The sequence below is a fragment of the Pempheris klunzingeri genome, chromosome 8 (assembly GCF_042242105.1).
Source record: "Pempheris klunzingeri isolate RE-2024b chromosome 8, fPemKlu1.hap1, whole genome shotgun sequence".
NCBI lineage: Eukaryota > Metazoa > Chordata > Actinopteri > Acropomatiformes > Pempheridae > Pempheris > Pempheris klunzingeri.
In genome coordinates, this window is record NC_092019.1 from 10,166,181 (window position 1) to 10,186,788 (window position 20,608).

Here is a 20,608-nt window from a genome sequence, read left to right on the forward strand (position 1 = left end):
TGGAGGGGTGTGGTTTTGGTTACGTTTGTTCCCGTTACTCTTAACAATACTCTTAACAATAAGGGCATTTCTTCAGAAGTCAAAATAAGATCATTCTGACTAATTCTCACCTCTTCCTAGGCTACTTTAGGTTAACAATCCGTGGGTAAGAGTGAGGGTAAGAGTACGGGAATTAAGTTAAGCCAGAAGGACAAGGACAAATTATGTTTGAGTTTAAAAGACACGAGCTTGATCTTATGGTCTCATTAGTTGCATGCAAGCAAACACAGTAAGCAGGGGTGTCCAAACTACGGCCAGCGGGCCAACTGCGGCCCGTGCTCCAATTTTCATTGGCCCGCAGGAAATTCTAAAACTGTATTGGAAAGTTGCCCACACATGGAACCTGCGCTGCACTGCACTTTTGCATTACGGAGGAGCTGCTTGATGTTAGCAGGCTAAAGTGCAGTTGGCATGATCAGAGTTAAATGGGACGAGCTGCGTGGTGGTACGACGGATGGGGCTCGGGGGCGAGGGGGAGGGCGCTCTACCATTGTCATGTGCGCTGCTTAAGTCGTGGCTCTGTGCTGCAGAGGTTTTATTCCCTGAGATCAGAAATGGACCAGTTTTGAAGAGAGAAGGAGCTCTTCATGGGCTCAGTGACCCTCTCTGGTTGGCATTTTTAGTGGATCTCACTGATCACCTGAACAAGAGCCTACAAGGCAAAGACCAGCTTGTACCACAACTAATAAATGAAAGCCCACTGATGGAAAGGCTGTTTTTTTTCTTGAATCATATTCAGTTATCAAGCAGAATTTATCTACATTTGATTGATTTTGCCAACTTTAATCCACTAGAGGTGAGGCGATATACATCACCTCTAGTGGATTAAAGTTAGCAGCATAGCTCACTTCTAGTGAGTGGCCCAGCCCTTTGTATGTTTTTCTGTATGTGGCCCTCAGTGAAAAAAGTTTGGACACCCCTGCAGTATAGTATAGCTTATTACATTTTAGCATACATTAATAATTTGTTATAGGTTTATAAGCTCTTCACAAGGACATTAAACGGAATTGTATTGTATATATCATTTTGGGTACTTTTTTTGACTGCATTCAGAATGGAACAGATCACACCAGCGTTTGCCTGCAACATTAGGTGATATTATTATTTTGAATTGAATTTTGTTCTCTTTTTTTTTATCACATGCTACTAGGTGATGCAGGGTGTGAAACTGTGTCAATTATAACAGCTGTCAACAATGTCAGCATTCGTAGCCACAGCATCCTGTTTTACTCACAGGCTGTCAAAAGCCAGAGTTTAGCTTAGACACTGACAACTGCCTTGCATTCAGTTGAGGGGAAAACACCATTATAAAAGAAATACCAACTTTTATTTGCACATGATGACTAGTCTCATAACTGCATTAGTTTTGGATGTATAAAACAGCTGCACAGACAAAAGTTCGTGGTGCAAGCTGGCATCCTTAGTATTGCAAACCTCATAGCATATGTAGCAGATTTGCTACTAACCTCAACCCAGAAAAAACCACAACATGAAGGAGGAAGTATGTAACCAAGTTGTCACTATAACCTTTGCAGTCTGTATGAACAAGTAAGCGTGCCAAATTGTATTTCTTTAATTTTAGTCAGTTCTAATAAATTGGATGTACCAGTGCAAGCAGATATTTTTGTAATGTTGATGTCATGTTAAATATTATGTATTATATGAGGATATTGCCTTTTTTCAATAAATTGCATTATGAAATACCCCATGTATTCGATATATTCTTTTTTTTCCACACACTGATATTTCTTTATTGTATTTTTGCATCTAACTTCCTTGTCTGTTGTGGAAGGCATTTTCAAATATAATCCACAAAAGACAAAGAAAAATTTGTTATCCACAATATTTGATTTTTCTTAGCATGGCCTTCAGTAGCAGAGGGACGCTGATGCTATTGCACCATTGTGACACCCAGCCTAGCCTCATTCATAAAGATGTGCTTATCTTGATTAGAAAATCAACCAATACATTGAGGCCGATTGCGATTCCACTTTCTCACTTACAACAACAGCCTTGCATTTACTGTGATGTGTAATAGTAGGGCAGGTTTACTGTAGGGGTACAGAGGGTGCAGCACTGCAGTAGCATTTCAGGGTTTCACTCTGAAACATTTCAAGCTGCTAAAGTCACCTTGGTGCACTTGGATAAGATGTCTGGATACAAATTTAGCAAGGACCAGGGGATGGTGGGGGAGAGTCTGATTATAAGGTTGTTTGTGTGGCCTTCAAAGTGCTAAAGTAGCACAGCAAGGTCTTGGTGTTGATTCTCAATTGGAATCTAAAATATATTTACAATTATGGAACTTAAAAAAAAAACAAAAAAACATTAGTTGAGCAACTTTTCATAATTATGCCAATCTCTGATAAGAGTGACAGCTTTGATCAAATTACCAACAACATGCATGCTTTGCAATTTTGTAAGTAATAAGAAAGTAGAAAAAGAAGATACTGAATGTAATTTGAATAACTCCTCATTCCACTTTAAGTATTGTGAATACTTGTGAAACTCTCCACTAAGCCGAGGGACTTACCCACAACTGTTCAAGGGCTGACAAACTGTTTGAGCTGATATTCAAGCTTTTGCAAGCCAAGGTGAGGTAGCTACATCAGTACTTTACTCCTAAGTTAACTCTCAAGCCTCTGTGGGGGTGCACATGTTATTCCTGGGAACTCCGACAATGGTGACTGCTTGGTTTCTGTTGTTTTCCAGAACGTCAGAGACTCTGTCCTCGCTTTGTACTGCTGACCTCAGTAGTGTTACTTTTGTTAAGCATGAAACTTGATGTTTGTGTGATCATCAAACCATTAAACACAATGCCAGTTCTTTAGTGCCATCTAGTGGTCTCACAGAGCCTGGTTGCACAGTAGGCGTATTGTACATGTGATACAGTAATAATCTGAACAATCTGTTCGCACAATCAGTGCAAGTTTCTCCGAAGTGCGCTTGACTGTCAAGGTATTTTGCAAAAAGTACAGAAGTAGGCAGACGGATGCCCAGAAGCTACAGCAAGTGAGCTGTCTCAAAGAGGGAAACATCGTCTGGAGGCAAAGAACACATGGTCGAAGGGATGATATAGTCAGAACATCATGCAGCATTTGTTAGCCAAACCATATTTATAAAGCATAACATAAGACACAAAGGGGACAAAGATGAAGGAACACTAAAGTGTGCCAGCATGCAACACCTTTACACACAGCTCCTGTTTGCGATTTTTATCACAGTATTGCATGTAGAGATTGCACACTTATATCCTCTGTGGTTTTCATGCAAGATATTTGATTGTACTTGTGCTAAGAGAAAACACAACTGATCTCACACCTGATAAGAAAAGTTGTTCCTCTCACACATCTGTGCACAAACACTTGTTGAGACACAGGTAACAAAGGAGCAAAGGCAAACAGGCAGATGAGCCTGTACAAAACACGCTTCAATTAAGTCAATAGATAAATCTGTTGTATTGCACAATGAGTTATTTCCCACTTAAACATTTTATGCAGTTTCCTCAAATAAAACATAAATATAGATGACAATCATGTGCATGCATGTGCATCAAGGCATAAAAAAACTATGGTAGCTTCTCCATTTTGATTTATGAGAACATGAGTAACCTACAGTAGAAGCAGATTGAATTCACAGAATGTTCAAAGGACAGATAAGATGGGTAACACCCCCTCTCTGGCTCCTCGTTTAAGGTTATCACAAGTACGCATCTTCATCAAAGTAAATCCATTCACCTAGTATTACTGTGCACATCTTGTTTTTATCTTATTATCTTGCTTTTGCTCTTGCTCTTTAACAGGATTTCCCCTCAGTGGTCAAAATATCAACTTCATCATGGTACCTTTATGCCACCGTGAGTCAAGAACATTGAAACATGCGCGATGGTTCACTTTTCTCACGGTTACTAGTTTGAAATGAAAACAAATGTTCTGGTCTGTGAAATTGTAGTATGGAATCTATTCATTATGGCAGTTTTCATTCATCTTGAGTGACCTGTTAAGGGATTTTCCCTGCCCTCTACTCATACCGGGAACACAGCATTGCCTTGCCTTCCAACCCCCAAGGGTTATGGGAAATAAAAAAATCAATAACAATAGTTTCAGGACAGGCTAGATTTTCATATGTGGGCGTATGCGAGTATACTGTATGTACACACGACGTTTCACAGACACCAGCTGTTCCTTGTACGTTTAATGGCAAAATAACAGAGGACAAAATAAAATATTTACAACACTTAGTAACATGTAAACACAATCTTCTGTACAAGAGAAATATACATGCAAAAGTAAAAATAAGTCATAATAACACATTCAAAATGACATTGCTGCAGTCTTGTTCTATGTGTATTTAAAATATGACATAGTTATGAGGTTTACATCCTGGGTGTGGGCAAACTGCCCGACCCTCTCTGTACATCTTTACATCACGTATAGGCTGGGTTTCCCAAAGGCATTTTATTACTTAGATCATTTTCTTCCATGAAAAGGCTTTAAGAGAATTTGATAAACTGATTAACAGCATGATTTTGGGAAACCCAGATCCACACCAATAAATAAAATGTGACAAAATGAGAGACTTAGACTGTACAGACCAACGAGAGTCATTGAACTCAACATGTTACTGACTTCTTTAACAATAAATCAAATTATCAGACAGTAACTCTTACAACCTTCAAATAAAATAGGAAACAATGCACATTTTTAGTTTCACCCACCTCTCAACTGGCACTTTCAAAAAAAAAAAAAAAAAAAGAAGTTTTCAACAACTTCTTCACCTAAAGACATCAATTCATTCAAATTAAGAATAAGAGGAAGAGATCTCTTTCATGGCAGATACCTGTTCATGCTGAGGGGTATTTATCAAAGGGATATATTTGTTGGATATATTTGTTAGTGGTACAAGATTCTGACGTCTCCTAAAAGTTGTAATACATTTTCCAATCATTTCAAGTCCATGGTGAATGGGCCACAATAAGACATTATTCCAGGCCTACTTCTGGGTAAAAATGTCAACCAAGTCTGTCTTATGATGTCAAACTGAGATGCTAAAAAGTCTAGCGACATACACCAGTATCTACCTACAAAAGCCAAACGAACTCACACGGCAAACCACTTTGTGCACAGCTTGAAAAAAGACAAGTGAAATATTAGGTTTTTTTTCAGCAATAAACCACCAAACAATTTCTTATTACAATAAGAATAAATAAATCCAGACTGAACCTTTGTAAACACTCAGATGTCTGGGTTCAGTGTGGTCTGTTATAACTTAACATGAGAAATCATAAACACATTTTAGCAGGAAAAAAAAAAAGCATAGTCAACTTTGGTATTGTTACAGAAAATAAAAACATAACAATGACAAAATGAAAGCATAAGTGCCTATATTTTGTAGATACACATTTTTATACATTATTTCTGAAAACCCTCTTCTCCTCTGGGGGTTTTGCAGATATTAATACTGAACTTAATACATAAGAGTTAACACAATACAGACATCTATCGCAGTACCAGGTACGTACATGCCTTTTTAAGAATACGGCTACAACACAAGTCTTCATAAATAGTTGCATAAATGTTAAAGCTGCAACATTGCACGTGGGAATTGATGCAAAATATGAGTGCATTTCTAATAGCAGTTTGTTCATAGTGAAATTCAGCTGCTGAGGGTCTGCAGGGAGTGACTCCATAGACTCACTAATACTCAGCAAATTAAATAGTTTTTGTTCATTTGAGACAAATTCTTCAAAATGAGAATGAAAGGCAGGTATATGTTATTTACATATAAGGCGGATGCAGGTAGAAATCTGAGAAGCTTTGCCGATTAGCTTTAAAGCTAAGTTAATTTAGTTTCTCTTAGTGTCACAAACTGAAATGATTTCACCTTTCGAACTGAACGGGGGCATAAGGATAAGCAAACTATTGCACTGGATGTAACTACAATGCGTTTCTGGAAAACATGGTTTTGGTCTTCATCTTGTTCTAGAAGAAGTGGACCCTGCTGATGGGTGCCACTTTGTTCACACATCTTAACTCTGGTTCTCTTCCTACTTACTCACTCACCTTTGTTTTCCAAAAGGTATGAATAAAGACAGTTCTGTTTCCTCACTGTACATGGTTTCATTTACAAAAAGTAATCTCTCATTACAAAAAAACATTTTCTTGTGTTCAACCGAAAGCAGCCTGAATTACTCTTATTATACAGTATTCTATTTTCTCTGTTTAATACTGTCCAAAACGCAAGACTTGCTCACGCTGGCTTGTTGAGAAAGCTTGGTTTTCTCCCTGCTAAGTCAAGGTTTGAAATCTCAAACAGATTCCATCAGTTCATATGTTGTGCCGGCATAACGACAGTATGCCAAGGTTACCAGGAGGTGTGGGGGGAGGGGGGGAGTTTATCAGCAGAGGTCGGTCAGTCAGCAGCAGCAGGACTTTTGTGGCTTAGTGAACAAAAAGGTGATCATTGTGGAAATGTTGCTGGTGGGGTTTTACCACAGCTCAAGTGAACCAAGTTAACCTGGTTCTCATCCTCCGTAGTTTGCTGGACAGGCATGGATTCCTTCTAAACCACAACAATACAGGAACATGTTGCTGTCACATCTACCCAGTGACCTGTTTTCAGATGTGGTTGAGCAGGCGGCTGTGAAGGAAGGCCTTAATGGTGCCAATGGGCCGAACATCGTTCTGGTGTTTCCGTCTCTCGATGAAGGAAATGAGCCGGGAGGTGTCCAGATGTGAGGTGTGATTATTCTGAGATGGTGGCACCGCTGGTGGCTGTGTGTGATTTAAGGAGGCATGTCCAGTGTCTCGGTTTATCACACCTCGAGGCTGAAGCCAGGGCTCTTGCAAGCAGGAGGCTGCAGAGGGCCGTCGCTCCGGCTCACTCTGGAGCAGCAGGCAGACAAAGTCCCTGGCAGCTGGGCTCACTCCTTGGAAGTAGTCCTCGGGGAAGCTGAAGTCCAGGCGACAGATATTCAGACACGTTTCCTCCAAACTCTCATCCAGGAAGGGAGAGGCACCACTTAGAACAACGTAGGTCACCACCCCTGTAAATCATCCAGTCAAAACACCAGTAAATTAATCTGTCAGTCAGTCCATTAGTTTGCAACAGGAAATTAGTGGATGTGTGTATCAAGTCACCTATACAATATATGACATAACTATAACTGTTCTTGGTTACAGACCTAAGCTCCAGAGGTCAGACATCAGTGAGGCAGGCTGACAAAGGACCAGCTCAGAAGCAGAGAACTCTGGGCTCCCAAGGAGAGGGTGGATGTAGGAGGAGAGAGGGTTCAGCTGAACGGCGTCGCCAAAGTCTGTCAGCTTGATCACTGGCTGGGAAGACGCGTGTTCCACCACAATGTTCTCAGGCTGCAGGAGCAGAAGAAATGAAGTTTAGAAACAAGTGCTTGACTCAAAGAAATCTTTCTGAACACCAAAACACCAAACTAAGATTCAGCTTAAATAGTTCTAAGTGGTTTGCTGATGCTGATGTAAAAGAAATACATTTTAGCTTGCTGGTGAGGAAACACCTGAAATCCATCTTGTGATACAACTTATGCATCAAAGACCCTTCTTCACATTGACCTATTTGTAAAATCAGTCTTAAAATGTATCGTTTTGTTTGAGTCAGACAAGTCCATAGATATTCATTTTGTTATTGCATTAGACTACAAAAACCAGAAAATATTCACATTTAAGAAGGTGGAACCAGAGGATTTTGGCTATTTTTGCTTAAAATAAATTTACTGTCTTACAAATAGTATACAATATTATGAGTTTTCCGCTAATTGACTCATCTGGTCTCTAACTCTACACTGATGTAAGAACATTTTAATTTACTTTGAGATCAAGGTGGGCTATCCTCCAGCTGTGCAGGTAGTGAAGACCTTCGAGAATATCTCTGAGGTACAAAGCCACCTTCTCCTCAGTCAGGTTGCCCCAGCTCACTATGTAGTCCAGGAAGCGTCCCTGGTCTGCCCTGAAAACAGAAACACATAATACATTTGATATCTCATTAGCATATTCAAAATTCACAGGGATAAACAATTTCTGTTCCTCAATCACAACATGAAAACACTATTGTACTTACAGCTCTAGTACAAGTATGTAGCTGTTGGCCGTCTCATACGTGTCCACCAGCTTGACCAGGTTGGGATGATCCAGAGTCTGTAGGAGTCTGATCTCCTGCAGCACCTGTTCTCGACGGAGCAGCTTCTTGTTAACATGTTTTGCTGCAATTGTCCGTTTACTCCCTCTCTGGTCACACCGCTTAATCACTGAGAACCGGCCCCTGGGGAGCAGAAATGAGGGTCAGAAGAATATATGAATGTCTATCTAATATTGTGGGCCACAATTGCACACTGAAGCCTGGAAATTGCAGGTATTCTTTCAAATCTTTTAGTGGATGCTCATTTCAAGTTGTTCTACAATTTCTTAATCTTCTCCCTGACATTTAAGGTACAGTATCTATGGTGTATTTGCACGGACTGGAATCAGTTAGGGATTTTACATTCACTTCAATTGTTCAGATCCGTCAAGAAACAAATATTGCAGTCAATTAGCAAGAAATTGCAATACCTCCTCATCCAAACTACTACTGTCACTGGTGGTAATGCCAGTAATACTGAGAATCTATTAGCTTTGTTGTGGTTAAAGAACATCGCATGATAGTCAAATAGTCCGGAGTTAAAGCTTTAGGGGATTTTCTCTGTACATTCTTACCTTCCTAGTTCAGCGATCTCTGTGTAGTGGGACTCAAAGCTACTTTTCCAGAGGACTTCACTGCCATCATCAGCCACTCCTGAGAGCACACATTGTTACATATATAAATGTTATATAGTTTTATTTGTTTGTATGTCTGTAAGAAATAAAAGGTAAATTAATCGGTACTGTTTAAGAAGTTCAAAACCCCTGAATGAGGTGGTGTTATTACCACAATTTAGCCAGTAATCAAGCCGTATACCCTATACATGCTTATACCATGACTGGACTCTCACCCGAGACTCTGAGGCTGGCTGAGGAGGTGACAGAGCCTGCTACATTTGTGGCAACACAGGTGTACACACCACTGTCCTCTAGAGACACTCCCAGGATACGAAGAGTTGCCTCTTCTGTTTCACTGTAAAAAAAAAAAGAGAAGGAAGGAAGAAACGATAAACCACTGAACTTTCATGCTTCGTCGCCAAATGTATTTGTCAATACAACAACATTACAACAAACTTCTCATTTGCCTTCTCATCGTGTACACTGAATTTAAGTTTGGATCTGTGTGGCTGAAATAAAGTTCTTTATTACTTCAAGCATACAACATGCTGATGTTTTGATACAGCTCAAAGAAAAGAAAACAGTTTAAGCAAACATATATGCTGTCACCTGTAAGTGATGCTGTAGTGTCCGTTGTTGCTCAGAGTGTCGTTGTCGGGTCCGCGCCAGGTGACGGTGGCCCGGGGTCGACCACACACTTTACACCTCAGAGTGACACTGTCGCCACTCTCGCATGCTACATCGCTGACAGGGATGAGGAACTCTGGAGGAGCTGGAGAGAAAGAATAAAAATAAAAGCTGATCAGAGACAGTGATACTGTACCTTGAACAGCTTGAAGTTTCAAAGTAAGAGCCCATGACATGAACAGATAGATGTGCAGATTTTAAAAATACCATAATATCTAATTCAAACATCTACTTATTTAGGTTTATGGGTTCATTTCTTTATGTTTCCTTTATAATTTTTAGGCACACACACTCATTCACTGATTGGTCAAAAGGAAAAATGTATACATACCATCATGGATGAAGTTGGGATTTAGAAGCTGTAACGAAAGTGTGAGGACAAATTAAAATGTGAAGCAAGGACAGAGAGCAAACGGGTTTTTTAATTTGTAAAAATGATCTTTGAGCTCTCTACCTTGACAGAGACTTTGTTGGCCAGGCCGTCCTGAGACTTGCGGTAGCCATTCTCCATCTTCCTGCCCTCCTTGTCTCTTTTCTCAGACTTTCGGCGGATGCGGAGAGCTGTGTGCCATGATAATGATTTTCTGAAGAAAACAAGACCAGAGGAGAGAAATCTCAGTTTTATTCCGGTTTTGCATTATCATCATGAATTCTGAAATGTACATGTGCTTGTTTATGTCTCAGGAAAATGAGAAAGGTCTCTTATACTTACTTAATGGTTCCTTCTGGGAGCTCCGGTGTGACGGAGGAAGAGGTATGTCCTAATACATAGCCAGGGATCCAGCCCTCAGCGGCAGGGCAGTGCTCATTGGCTGCCCGGTACACCAGGAACATGTTTTGCTGATTGCTGGCTAGCATTTGGACTACCTCACCCTGCACCACACTGATCTCATCCTCCTTCACTGCCACATAGTCCTGGGTCACCAACATGGTGGACACACTGCTGCTGCTACTGCTTTCACTCTGTTGGAGAAGAAGATTGTGAAGCTTTAGACTTAAACACACAAATATAAATAAAACACAATGTGAGACTACACAACCAACAAGTTTGTGCATGACACACATTAAAATACATGCACAAACATTCCCAAGAAGGGGAATTACAGAAGTGTATCAGTAATTTCACACCAATCAAATGCATTTGATTGATTTGATTGATGGTTAACACATACAAATTACCTTGCTAATATGCTTGACGCATGCAGCTAGGGAAGTATTGCAAAATGCTTTTTGTCTTGCTGCGGTATGGTTAAAGCAATAATTGATTTCTACTGTTATGTTCTAAGAAGTTATGAAGCAGAAGTTATGATCCTCAGGTCAGAGCTGTTGAAATACAGAACTCTGTGTTTTCAAGGAAAGTGTGGAGAAAATAATTTCCAAGAAGAAATATAGAAGACGCTCAGTTTGAAGAGACAGAGTCGCCTGAAGTGGAGCAAACAGCAGCTTATGCAGACTCAAGGTTAACCATTGCAAAGTTTACAGGAAAAAAGGAGAAAGGAAGTAATTTGTATGAAAGCTCCTCAACATTTTGACCAGAGGTCATTAGTTATCACATAAAAATATTCCTGTGGAAGTATGGATGAAAAAGACCAAAGAGAAATGGTGTTTTTAAAATCATTTGGTAATGGTTAGTGTCTATTAGCTGCAGTTGAGATGCAAACACATACTGAAACCCAGAGAGAGTGTCTAAGAAAGCAGATACAACAGTAGCTCGATGAGTCAGATCCACACTGTTAGTACATTCTGGGAGAGCCAGAAACTTCTCTCTCACACACACTGTCGGTGAAGTTAGTGCACTCAGTTAGCCATTAATCTCCAGTGTAGTAGTCGTTGCATGTACAAGCCATTCTCAGAGCCAGCGGCAGGGTGACAGGCTGACAGGCTGACAGCCAGTCAGTGAGGGCGGGGTTAGTGACTAGTGAGTAGCCGTAAGCCTCACTTAAGCCTGGGCCTCGACGTGGCATCTTACCCCGTTGCTCTGGGTGGAGTGTATGGACTGCTCGCTGGTGGAGGAGCAGGTGCTCATGCGGTCTATGTCCTTACTGTGAGTGGAGTGGCGGTGATGAGAGGGCGTCCCATGGCTTCCTCTGCCCAAAGAGTCTCCTCCACCACCACTGTCACTGGGGTAGGAGAAGGAACCAGGCCGGCTGGCGGGAGAGGGAGGCATGGCAGGGACCATAGCCCAGAAAGAGTTGCCTTTATGAGCTGGGCTGGGGGGAGCAAATGCTTCCTTTCCCCCTCCTCCAGGGGACTGAGGTGAAATCAGAGGAGAAACTGTCCCAACTCGAGGACTTTTTAGGGGTAGATTCAGAGGAGCCACGGCCATCTGTGGTATAGCAGCTTTCTGGGTTTCCTCATGGCCCCCCAGACCAAGTCTGACACCGCCCTCAATGTTGTCCGATGACCTGTTACTGTTATTACTGTTACTTCCATGTGGGTTGTCCAGCCTCCTCATCTTAGGGACCTCTGAGGCTAACAGCTCTCCATTTGTGGTGATGTCTGAGTAAGGGTTAGAGGGGAGAGACTGAAGGTGGCAGGGTGACCACATACCTGCTGATCTGTCGGGCCCCTCGGGGCCTGGCGGGTGGTGGTGGTGGACGGGCTGGGGGAGGCGTGAGGATGGCTGGGGGATGCGGGAAGGTCGGGAGCGAGGGCCGCAGAGAGAGGAGGAGCTGCTCCCTGATCCTCCAGAGCCGCCACCTCCACCTCCCCCTCCCATATTGGAAGTACTGTTGGAGCTGCTGCCTCCTGGTAGGCCTCCAGTACTACTGCTGCTACTGCTGGGTGGACCACCCGGCCCGCCACCACCCACATGGTTCCTCTGGTACTCTATGGGGGATGTCAGAGCTGTGGGAGAGGACAAACATAATGCTACTTTTGCGCATTTCCACTAAAAGACCAAGCTCAGCATCATTATGGTGTTATAATTAGGCTTGTGTGTGCAGCAGTGGGCACAGCATTCTCTTACCATTAAGGAAATTGCGCTGGTTCTCTAGTATCTGGCTGACCTGGTGGACCCAGACTTGACTGATGCCAGGGCTGGTTGAATGAAGGGTGTACCTCTCCAGGTTGCCACTAGATGATCTGGAGGTGAGTGTGAACTTGCAGGGGTCATCTGCATTTTCTTCTAAGCCCAACCAGCTCACCTGAAGCGATGAGTCAGGAAATGATGAAGAGAGAAGAAGGGGGAGGAAGAGTCGCAGGGGAAAAAATACGGCAAGGACAGTTATTGACATTTGTAAAAGTAGTTTGATTAAGAAGCCGCGGTAGAATCTACAGCACATGAACATACATTACAGGCTTTCATTATGTTCTAAGAGGTCCCTGTGATCCTATTGAGCTGCACTAACCTTGATGCTGTTCTTGAAGAGGTAGCCAGGAGTAGAGAAGCCCTTCTTTTTGTCTATTGGCTCGCTGAAGATGACAATCTGCTCAAACAAGAAGATTCTCCTCTCTTTCATCCTGGATAGAAGTCCTCCATCCTGGTCTGACACCATGAAGGTGTCTTGGAGAAGCAATCTGCCCTGTGCCACAATTTTACCCTGAAGAAAGGGTGAGAGCAGAGGGAAATGAAGACAGGGACAGTAGAGTAAAGCATGCTTTAGTTTTTCTAACAATTCTCATACATTAGAAAAAAACAAACAAAAACAAAAGCAATGTCTAATACCACACACACTACCTCAAGAAATGATAACATATCTGCAAAACTGAGTACACGCTGACACCTAGAGGCAGGTGACTGGAATCACAAACGGATCCCTGCAGGGTCTAAACTATTGACATTGTTACCTAATTTGATTTAGTATACATGTCCAAGCATTCACACAGACAAACACAGACGTGCACAAACATCTGGGATTATAAAAAGCAGTCTTACATCGAAACCTTGAAGGCGCCCAACATTCATCATGTCATTGCAGCGCTTGGGGACCACACACATCACCTCCACAGCTTTCTACAGCAGAACATGAGAGTAAAAACTTAGAGAGACTACATGAAAGTCAAGAAAAAATCATTTGGGACTGGAATGTGAGTCTTCTTTCATGTGGCTCGAGTAGCCACACAGTGGCACACACGATAGATTATTGTCCATCATCACTTCATGAAAGTTTGAATTGAAACCTGGGCATCACGTTACCTCCAGCTCGGTCGTATCCACTCCAGCCTTTTTCGAAATTTTGAAAAGATCCTGTGAAAAAGTCAAAATGTATGAAAATATGCATGTTCAATATGACGAGCTTTTCCTTAACCTGATACAGCCTGCAAAAAAAGAAACGCTATGGTGGATTTACCTTCAGTAGTAACTGGTATTTCATTATACGCTGGACAGGTTTGATTAGCAGATCAGTGATCTGCAATCTGTGGCCCAATCGCTGCTTAAGGTCCTGATGAAAGATAAAAATACTATCAACTCTGGGACACACTAGTTAGCTGGACAATACAACACAGAGATCATTCTGCAAGTGTGAAATCGTTTGACAATCTTACTTCAAAGTAAGTGTCAATATACTCTGACACAATGTGCTCAGACTTAGGTTTGTTCTGGCAGTACACAATGTACATGTGTAGCCTCCGCTCCTGCAATTGGAACAAAACCAAGAAACAAAAAGGTGAGAAAAAAAATCTGAGAGCTGAGGAAATGTTATATCCTATACTTTCTTTTTTAAATTCAACAAATTGTACTTGATAATCTCAACAAATACAAAACAAAAGTGAATTTCTAACCTGTTTGACAAATAAAGGAGCCAGCCTGTCAGGATCCTCCAAACACTTCTCCAGCTCTCCCAGGAAAAAACTGTGGACCAATCAAGAAAAAAAAAAACACATAATGTAAAGGAGCATATGGTAATTTTTTTATTTCATGTTGTCTGTCTTAATGCTGGGGCAAGTAATACAAATACAGGGGCATAGGGCATGTTTTGTGAAGAAGACATATGCCAGCATACTCTTTGTGCCAGTCATAGATCTGATGGATATTTCCGAAGACGATCTTGTCTTTTCCTCTCATGTCATCTGGAACTCCCTCCTCTTTCATCCTGCTCATGTAGCCCTGAGGGGAGGAAAGGCAACTCATTTGTAACCCAGCAAACACTGATAAAAAAACTATCTTGGAAAGCTGAATGTTAATGTACTTTACTATCTGTTCTGTTTTGTTTTGTTTTCTTTTTTTTACCTCCACCACTGATCCCAAGTTTCTGACATAGTCTCTCTCAGACTCCACCAGCTCCAGGAGCACATAACTAAGAGACACAAAACAGAAATGGTCACAGTGTAATACAAATGTAATGCACTTAACTGTGGCTGAGCATCAGATATGCTCCATATAAGCACACAAATGAGGACAAACGTGATTAATTGATTGAACTCAAGCAGGTTTTGTTTATCAAAACACTAACGAGGCTTTTAACTCACTGTCTTCTCTTGAGGAAGCCAGACTTGCGCTCTTCCACCTCGTCGATGGGTGAGGAGGAAGAGAGGAGGGAGTTGTCGGAGGGGTTGAGGGAGGGAGAGCTGCTGTCGCCCTGCTCTACTGACAGAGAACTGGGACGATCTTCCAGTGACTGAGAAAAGAGGAGGAACTGTCACAGAGCTGAAAAAACAGAGGCTGAAATACAATTGATGTGCCTGATCTTATCTTTGTGATGTTTTGTTTATTTAACATAAAACCCAGTAAAACCCGAGAGAAAACTTTACTTTAGCATGTGTCTGCACTGTACTCGATGTAAGCCAGTGAGCATGTGTGTGTTGGGGATATTGCCCACTTGTTGGAACAGTGGACAGCTGGCATAGTGAGTCACAGTCCTGATGACTAGTAGGCCATGATGCCATTCTCTGTCAACAACACTATTGTGTGTGTGTGTGTGTGTGTGCTTGTATACACCTCTATCAGGATTGTTCTGTGTACAAATGTGGCACATTTGCGTGTACTTGTGAGTTTTGTTTATGATTTCTATCTCACCATCTTGCTCTTCACCAGCTCTTCGATGGCACTGACCAGTTCAGCAGCGCTGGGCGTCTCTGAACTGTTGGGACGAGCGGACAGACGAGACGCGGACTGAAAAAGAGAGAGACATGGAAGAAAGACATGTAAAACATGACAAATGTAAACTTGGCAGTGCTAGATGCGTACAGGTGTCATACATTCTCAATGGCTACTTCTGTGTATGTGATCACGCTCACCATTGTTGAGTTTGGGCCCCCGATATTCCACATGTCCAAATAAGGACTTGGTGTGTGTGTGATCGCCCTAATAAAAGGGTTAATTGGGGGCCAAGTTGGAGCCAATCAAAGGCTGGTCTTGGGGAAACAGGGGTTATGAGGTGGGTTTAGGTCAAGGGCAAGTTCAGGGTTTGGACTGCTCTTCAAGCACGAGCAACATGACCGGTCAAACAACTTATGTACAGCAAACGGTGTTGCTTAATACTCCATTGGAGAAAAAGTTGTCCTTTGCAATACAGCCCACTCTGAGGCATAGTGGCCGGCAAAGTTTTAAAAGGATCCCCTGTTCAAAACCAGACTTAATGGGAAGTCACCATTTAGTCCCACGCATACCATGCCACTGCAGCAACACATAAATGGAGTATTCACTTCAGCAACGGTAACACAATTACACTCCAAGGGAATGACGATTAGTTTGGTCACAGAAAGAAAACAAAAAGGTGAGAAAAAGTTAAATAAAGAAGGATCCAAAGTGGAGATGATGATGATGTGTTTTTACATGGAGAGATAGGGAAACTGGGAGAGAAGAGAAGCAGAACAGAAATCAACATAATGCTGAAGGAAGGAACATGCAACCATCAAAAAAAAAAATAAGAGAAAAAAAAGAGTAATTAGTGCCAAAGTAAAAGTTTAGATGTGTTATTGTAAGCTCTGTGTGGATATGAAGTGATATTTATACAACTCTACGTGGGACAAGACACAAAAACCTGCTTGTTTGAATCAAAATATACAAATCCAAGTTTAAAAGTTAAACAGCTTCAATAGGCATCTCCCTGTGAACAACAACTTATTTTTGGGTGCCTGCACTAATCTATGATACCTTATTTCTCCTCTCCGTTGTTGCACATAATATCTGTATTTGTATGCCATCATATTGTCAATATGACGCATGTGCATATGATGCAAATGCATGTTTGACCCATTTAAAATAAAGAACATAAAAACATGAATCTACATTGCTGTGGCTTAGATGAATTAGATAACACAACCCTTAATTTTCCTGAGTGGTATTGTGCATTGTGTTTTCTACATACAATGTACCATGTATATTTATGTAAGGGCTTCTATGTACTCAGATTGCCCTGTGTGACCCACCTTATCATCCTGTGAGTCAGGCTGCAGCAGGCTGTGCTGCTGGATAGCCATAGGGGGAGGTAGAGGGACAGCGTCAGCCCCTTCCTCCCCTTCCTCCTCGCCGCAGCTCTGCATGCCCGATGAGGAAGACTTGGACAGGGTACCACTGCTCAACCCCTCATTACGCATACGCTGGAGAGAGGGAGAGAAGGATGACAATGATTTTCAGGTGTTAGGTCAAAATCAAATCTGAATAAATGTTCTGAGTGGGCCCCCGTTTTGTCTGTTCTTACTTCCTCCAGTGTCTCATCCTGTGGCGTGGCGGCGCTGTCGTCAGAGTCCTTCTGCGAGCCGGGTATTGTGTCCATATTCTTCCTTGTGCCGTCGCGATTCTTCTTGTGCTTGTGGGCGAGCTTCTTGACGTGGCCGTCTGCTTTGCCGGAGCTGAGCCGCCGTACGGGGCTGGTCAGCCACTTCCTTAAGGTGTTCCCAGGACGTTTGGGGCCTGGTGAGCTGTGAGGACCAAGGGTTTGGCTGGAGCCTGGTTGCAGGGCATCATTACTGGATACAGACAACGTGTCTAAGCGTGAGGGGGAGAAAAGAAAGAAAGGGTTGATGATGATATCACAACGAGTATTGAGGCATAATCCATGATCCAAAGATAAAAAGTCTTACTATAAACTATATATTAACTGTAACTATATATAAATATAAGTATAAATTGAACAATTTGCCGATTGCCTGAGTCTACACTAGACAATGACCCATTTTTGTTAATGTTGTCTGGTGCTGTGAGTTTGTTTACATCACCAACACTTGTTAATGCATCCCATATTTGAATATATTTGAAGGCTATTCGACTGCAAAGTGTGCAATATGATCTAAAAATTATCAATACACCTCAATGAATCTTATTTGGTAAAAAAATGTTCTGATTAAGACTTATTAAGTTGTATATACTCAGTCTTTCTGCACTCAATGGTAAATGCGCTGCATTTATATTGCACCTTTCTACCCAAACAAAGTTTAAAGCAATTTACAATGTTGATTCTCATTCTCATTCACACATACACCCACACACAGCGGAAGATCAATTTATATATTAATAGATATATTATAGAGAGCACTGAAGAAAGACACAGTATAGGATTAAAAAAATAAAGTGTGCATTAGTCTGTTTGTACAGTGCTTATATGTGTTATGTGCAGTAGGCAGGCTGGCCTCCTCCTCACAGTGATGGTGGCACCTTGGGGAATCTGTAGGAGGAAAGCTCTTCTTCAACTTGTAATGGAATGATGAGAAAATAATATAGGATAAAGGGATGCTTAAAGGGTTTGTCTGAATACTTCAAAGATGCATCCACAGTCTCACCTGTCTGCTCATTCACTCCTGCTCCCCTTCCCCTTCCCTAACCCCCTTTCCTCATTGGTTTTCTTCACCAACATCAAAAGTGCTGCTTCAAATTACTGAATCAAGAAACAAAACCTCTCCACTGGCTCAACATACTATCTGACCGAGGAGTCCTGGGATGATAATGAAGAGGTTGGATTTCTTTGTGTGCTGTCACACTGAAACGCGACCCCACCTCTGACACCACATATCATTCCCTGGACAAGACCTTTCACCTCCAAATGGACTTCACAGATTAACAAAAGCATGGTTTAAGCTGCAAATAGAAGAGAGTGAGGTAAAAAAATAAAATAAAGGTTAAGTATACTAAAAAAAGACTTTGGTAATCACCCAAGGATGAGGGTTTTATTTACCACTATTTACCAAGAAACCTAATGGGACACTTTCCAGGGATGCTCATCAAAGCCTTTGAATACATTTCTAAAATGATTTCTATCGCTTCAAATGCACAGCTGATCAGAATATTATTTCTTGGTACAGGAAGATCTCAGGACATGATCCTCCCATTGAACAGATTGGCACATGACTTCAAGAGAGTGCCTAACTGCAAAATACATGCGCATCACAATGGGGGCTGGAGATGACTCAAGGAAAACACTCACCTCCTAACGCATGACATTACATCATGACTTGTCGAGCTTCAAAACTACATGCAGAAAAGAAAATAATTAGATTTGTGTTTGTTTTACGTTTTCTTATTGTTTTAAGTCTGAATGCAAGGCTTATTTTTTTTTTAAAGATTTTTTGGGGCATTTGATGCCTTTGATTGATAACAGTGGAGAGAGGTGGGAAAGATTGGGTATTAAGGTAGGGAAATGGCATGCAGCACATGGCCCAACTAGCCAGGGATCAACCAGGGCCTCGCTGCTCAGAGCATTTGGACCCATGAGGTATGAGGCCTAACCGCTTGCCTATCGGGTAATTGCATACAAGACCAATATACTATATATCATATACTTTGACATACTGTGCAGTTTTAAGAGGTTCAGGTCTCAGCCTCTCCATCATTTATCTATACAAGTGGTTAAAAACATGCAGCTGCTGGAGATTAAACCATGTGACCAAGCTGAATGGTTCTTATGAATGGCAGGTGTGGAAATTCTGTCTCTCTCACATAGCCTGAATAAATGCATCTGCATGTGAACATGTGTGTCAGTCTATCAGCCTCTGGGAGACTTATTTTTTACTGCACTGTCCTGATATGAAGCATGTGTTCCCACATCGCATGCAAAGAAAGAAGAAAGAACGGTTTCCAGAATAACAAGCATCTCCCACATCAGGCACCATTAAGACTCCAAAGCCGCCTCCTCTGAGACTCCTTTCACCATCTCACTCTGACAAAGCACAGGTCATTTTGAGATATATTCAGCATACCCCAAACGAACAGTCTTAAGCTGCCATGTGCAAGATTTTCTTAGCCATGAGTCAGGCGAACAATAACATGAACGTGTCAAGGCAGAGCAAGTGGGATCAAATCTTTTTATCCTGTTTTCATCCTGCACTTTATTTTTCACCAGACAAAAAGGCCGACACTGCTCCATCTCACAGAGAAGGGGCAGCTTGTCCCACTCTGGAGATCTATAAATTCCACCCAAAGGGCGTATCTAAAGAAAGGAGGTGTGGAGAGGTTGTCCTTCTTGCTTGAGGGCAATTTAATGGTAGATAATCCCTTTTGTTGGCAAATCTTTCCATGCAACCTCTCTGTTTAGTATAGATTTTAGGGAAGCTGTGTGATTTACCTGCCTCCACCATCTCCCTTGCAGCACCAAATGAAAACCAGAGTCACAACTATTGGTTACGATACTCCTCTGGAATGTTTTAGTCATGGGTACAATCATGGAGCCTATTTAAGGCTGTAATTCTGATGACACAGAATACCTTAGCATCTACTATTGTTGGCCTCCAAGGACTATTAAAACCTTCGTTTATGAGTTCTGTATATTGTTACTTCGGTAGATAACACCAGCACATTTGATCCAATATTAATAATGAAAGTAGAAAGTACAAGTTCTCAGTAGGCTTTTGAATTACTAGGATTTAAAGTCCTGAATACTTTGGGCAAATAACCAAGTAAGTGGACACTACAACCAACTCCCTATCTGCTATTTTCATTCACTGACACTGATACTGATGATACTGATGACCTACAGCACACACCTACTTATGTGCCTAATGTAACACTTTGGTGGAAAATAGTGCTTTTAAAGGGAATGAACCAGGGAGCCAGGAGCACAAGTCAGGACTTCTCATGTAGAGCAAACAGACCGTGCTTCCTGCAGACACACTAGGGTCAAAACCTAACATGCAACCATGCTGTTAGCAAGTATGTATGAGACGCTGTAGGGAGGCTGTTCTGGTGAGAAAATATTACTTTTATCCCACTGAATGTCAGGTCACTATTTAAAACTATGATCATT

General features: G+C 41.7%; 1 protein-coding gene across 1 annotated transcript in view; it reads right to left on the reverse strand.

Annotated features, from left to right (window-relative positions):
* Nucleotides 1–6,591: 6,591 nt before the first annotated feature.
* Nucleotides 6,592–20,608, reverse strand: part of triob (trio Rho guanine nucleotide exchange factor b) — a 63,404-nt gene continuing 49,387 nt past the window's right edge. The window contains exons 36-60 of the mRNA XM_070835969.1: nucleotides 17,075–17,361; nucleotides 16,803–16,973; nucleotides 15,448–15,543; nucleotides 14,901–15,049; nucleotides 14,662–14,728; nucleotides 14,435–14,538; nucleotides 14,214–14,283; nucleotides 13,977–14,066; nucleotides 13,781–13,873; nucleotides 13,627–13,677; nucleotides 13,366–13,443; nucleotides 12,839–13,030; nucleotides 12,457–12,634; nucleotides 11,458–12,335; nucleotides 10,201–10,451; nucleotides 9,943–10,072; nucleotides 9,820–9,847; nucleotides 9,411–9,573; nucleotides 9,035–9,156; nucleotides 8,760–8,838; nucleotides 8,128–8,328; nucleotides 7,878–8,016; nucleotides 7,220–7,406; nucleotides 6,833–7,081; nucleotides 6,592–6,769 (exon numbers count right to left, since the gene is read on the reverse strand). Coding sequence (XP_070692070.1) covers nucleotides 6,654–6,769; nucleotides 6,833–7,081; nucleotides 7,220–7,406; nucleotides 7,878–8,016; nucleotides 8,128–8,328; nucleotides 8,760–8,838; nucleotides 9,035–9,156; nucleotides 9,411–9,573; nucleotides 9,820–9,847; nucleotides 9,943–10,072; nucleotides 10,201–10,451; nucleotides 11,458–12,335; nucleotides 12,457–12,634; nucleotides 12,839–13,030; nucleotides 13,366–13,443; nucleotides 13,627–13,677; nucleotides 13,781–13,873; nucleotides 13,977–14,066; nucleotides 14,214–14,283; nucleotides 14,435–14,538; nucleotides 14,662–14,728; nucleotides 14,901–15,049; nucleotides 15,448–15,543; nucleotides 16,803–16,973; nucleotides 17,075–17,361 — 4,169 coding nt within the window. The 3' untranslated portion in view covers nucleotides 6,592–6,653. The remainder of the gene's footprint in view (nucleotides 6,770–6,832; nucleotides 7,082–7,219; nucleotides 7,407–7,877; nucleotides 8,017–8,127; nucleotides 8,329–8,759; nucleotides 8,839–9,034; nucleotides 9,157–9,410; nucleotides 9,574–9,819; nucleotides 9,848–9,942; nucleotides 10,073–10,200; nucleotides 10,452–11,457; nucleotides 12,336–12,456; nucleotides 12,635–12,838; nucleotides 13,031–13,365; nucleotides 13,444–13,626; nucleotides 13,678–13,780; nucleotides 13,874–13,976; nucleotides 14,067–14,213; nucleotides 14,284–14,434; nucleotides 14,539–14,661; nucleotides 14,729–14,900; nucleotides 15,050–15,447; nucleotides 15,544–16,802; nucleotides 16,974–17,074; nucleotides 17,362–20,608) is intronic.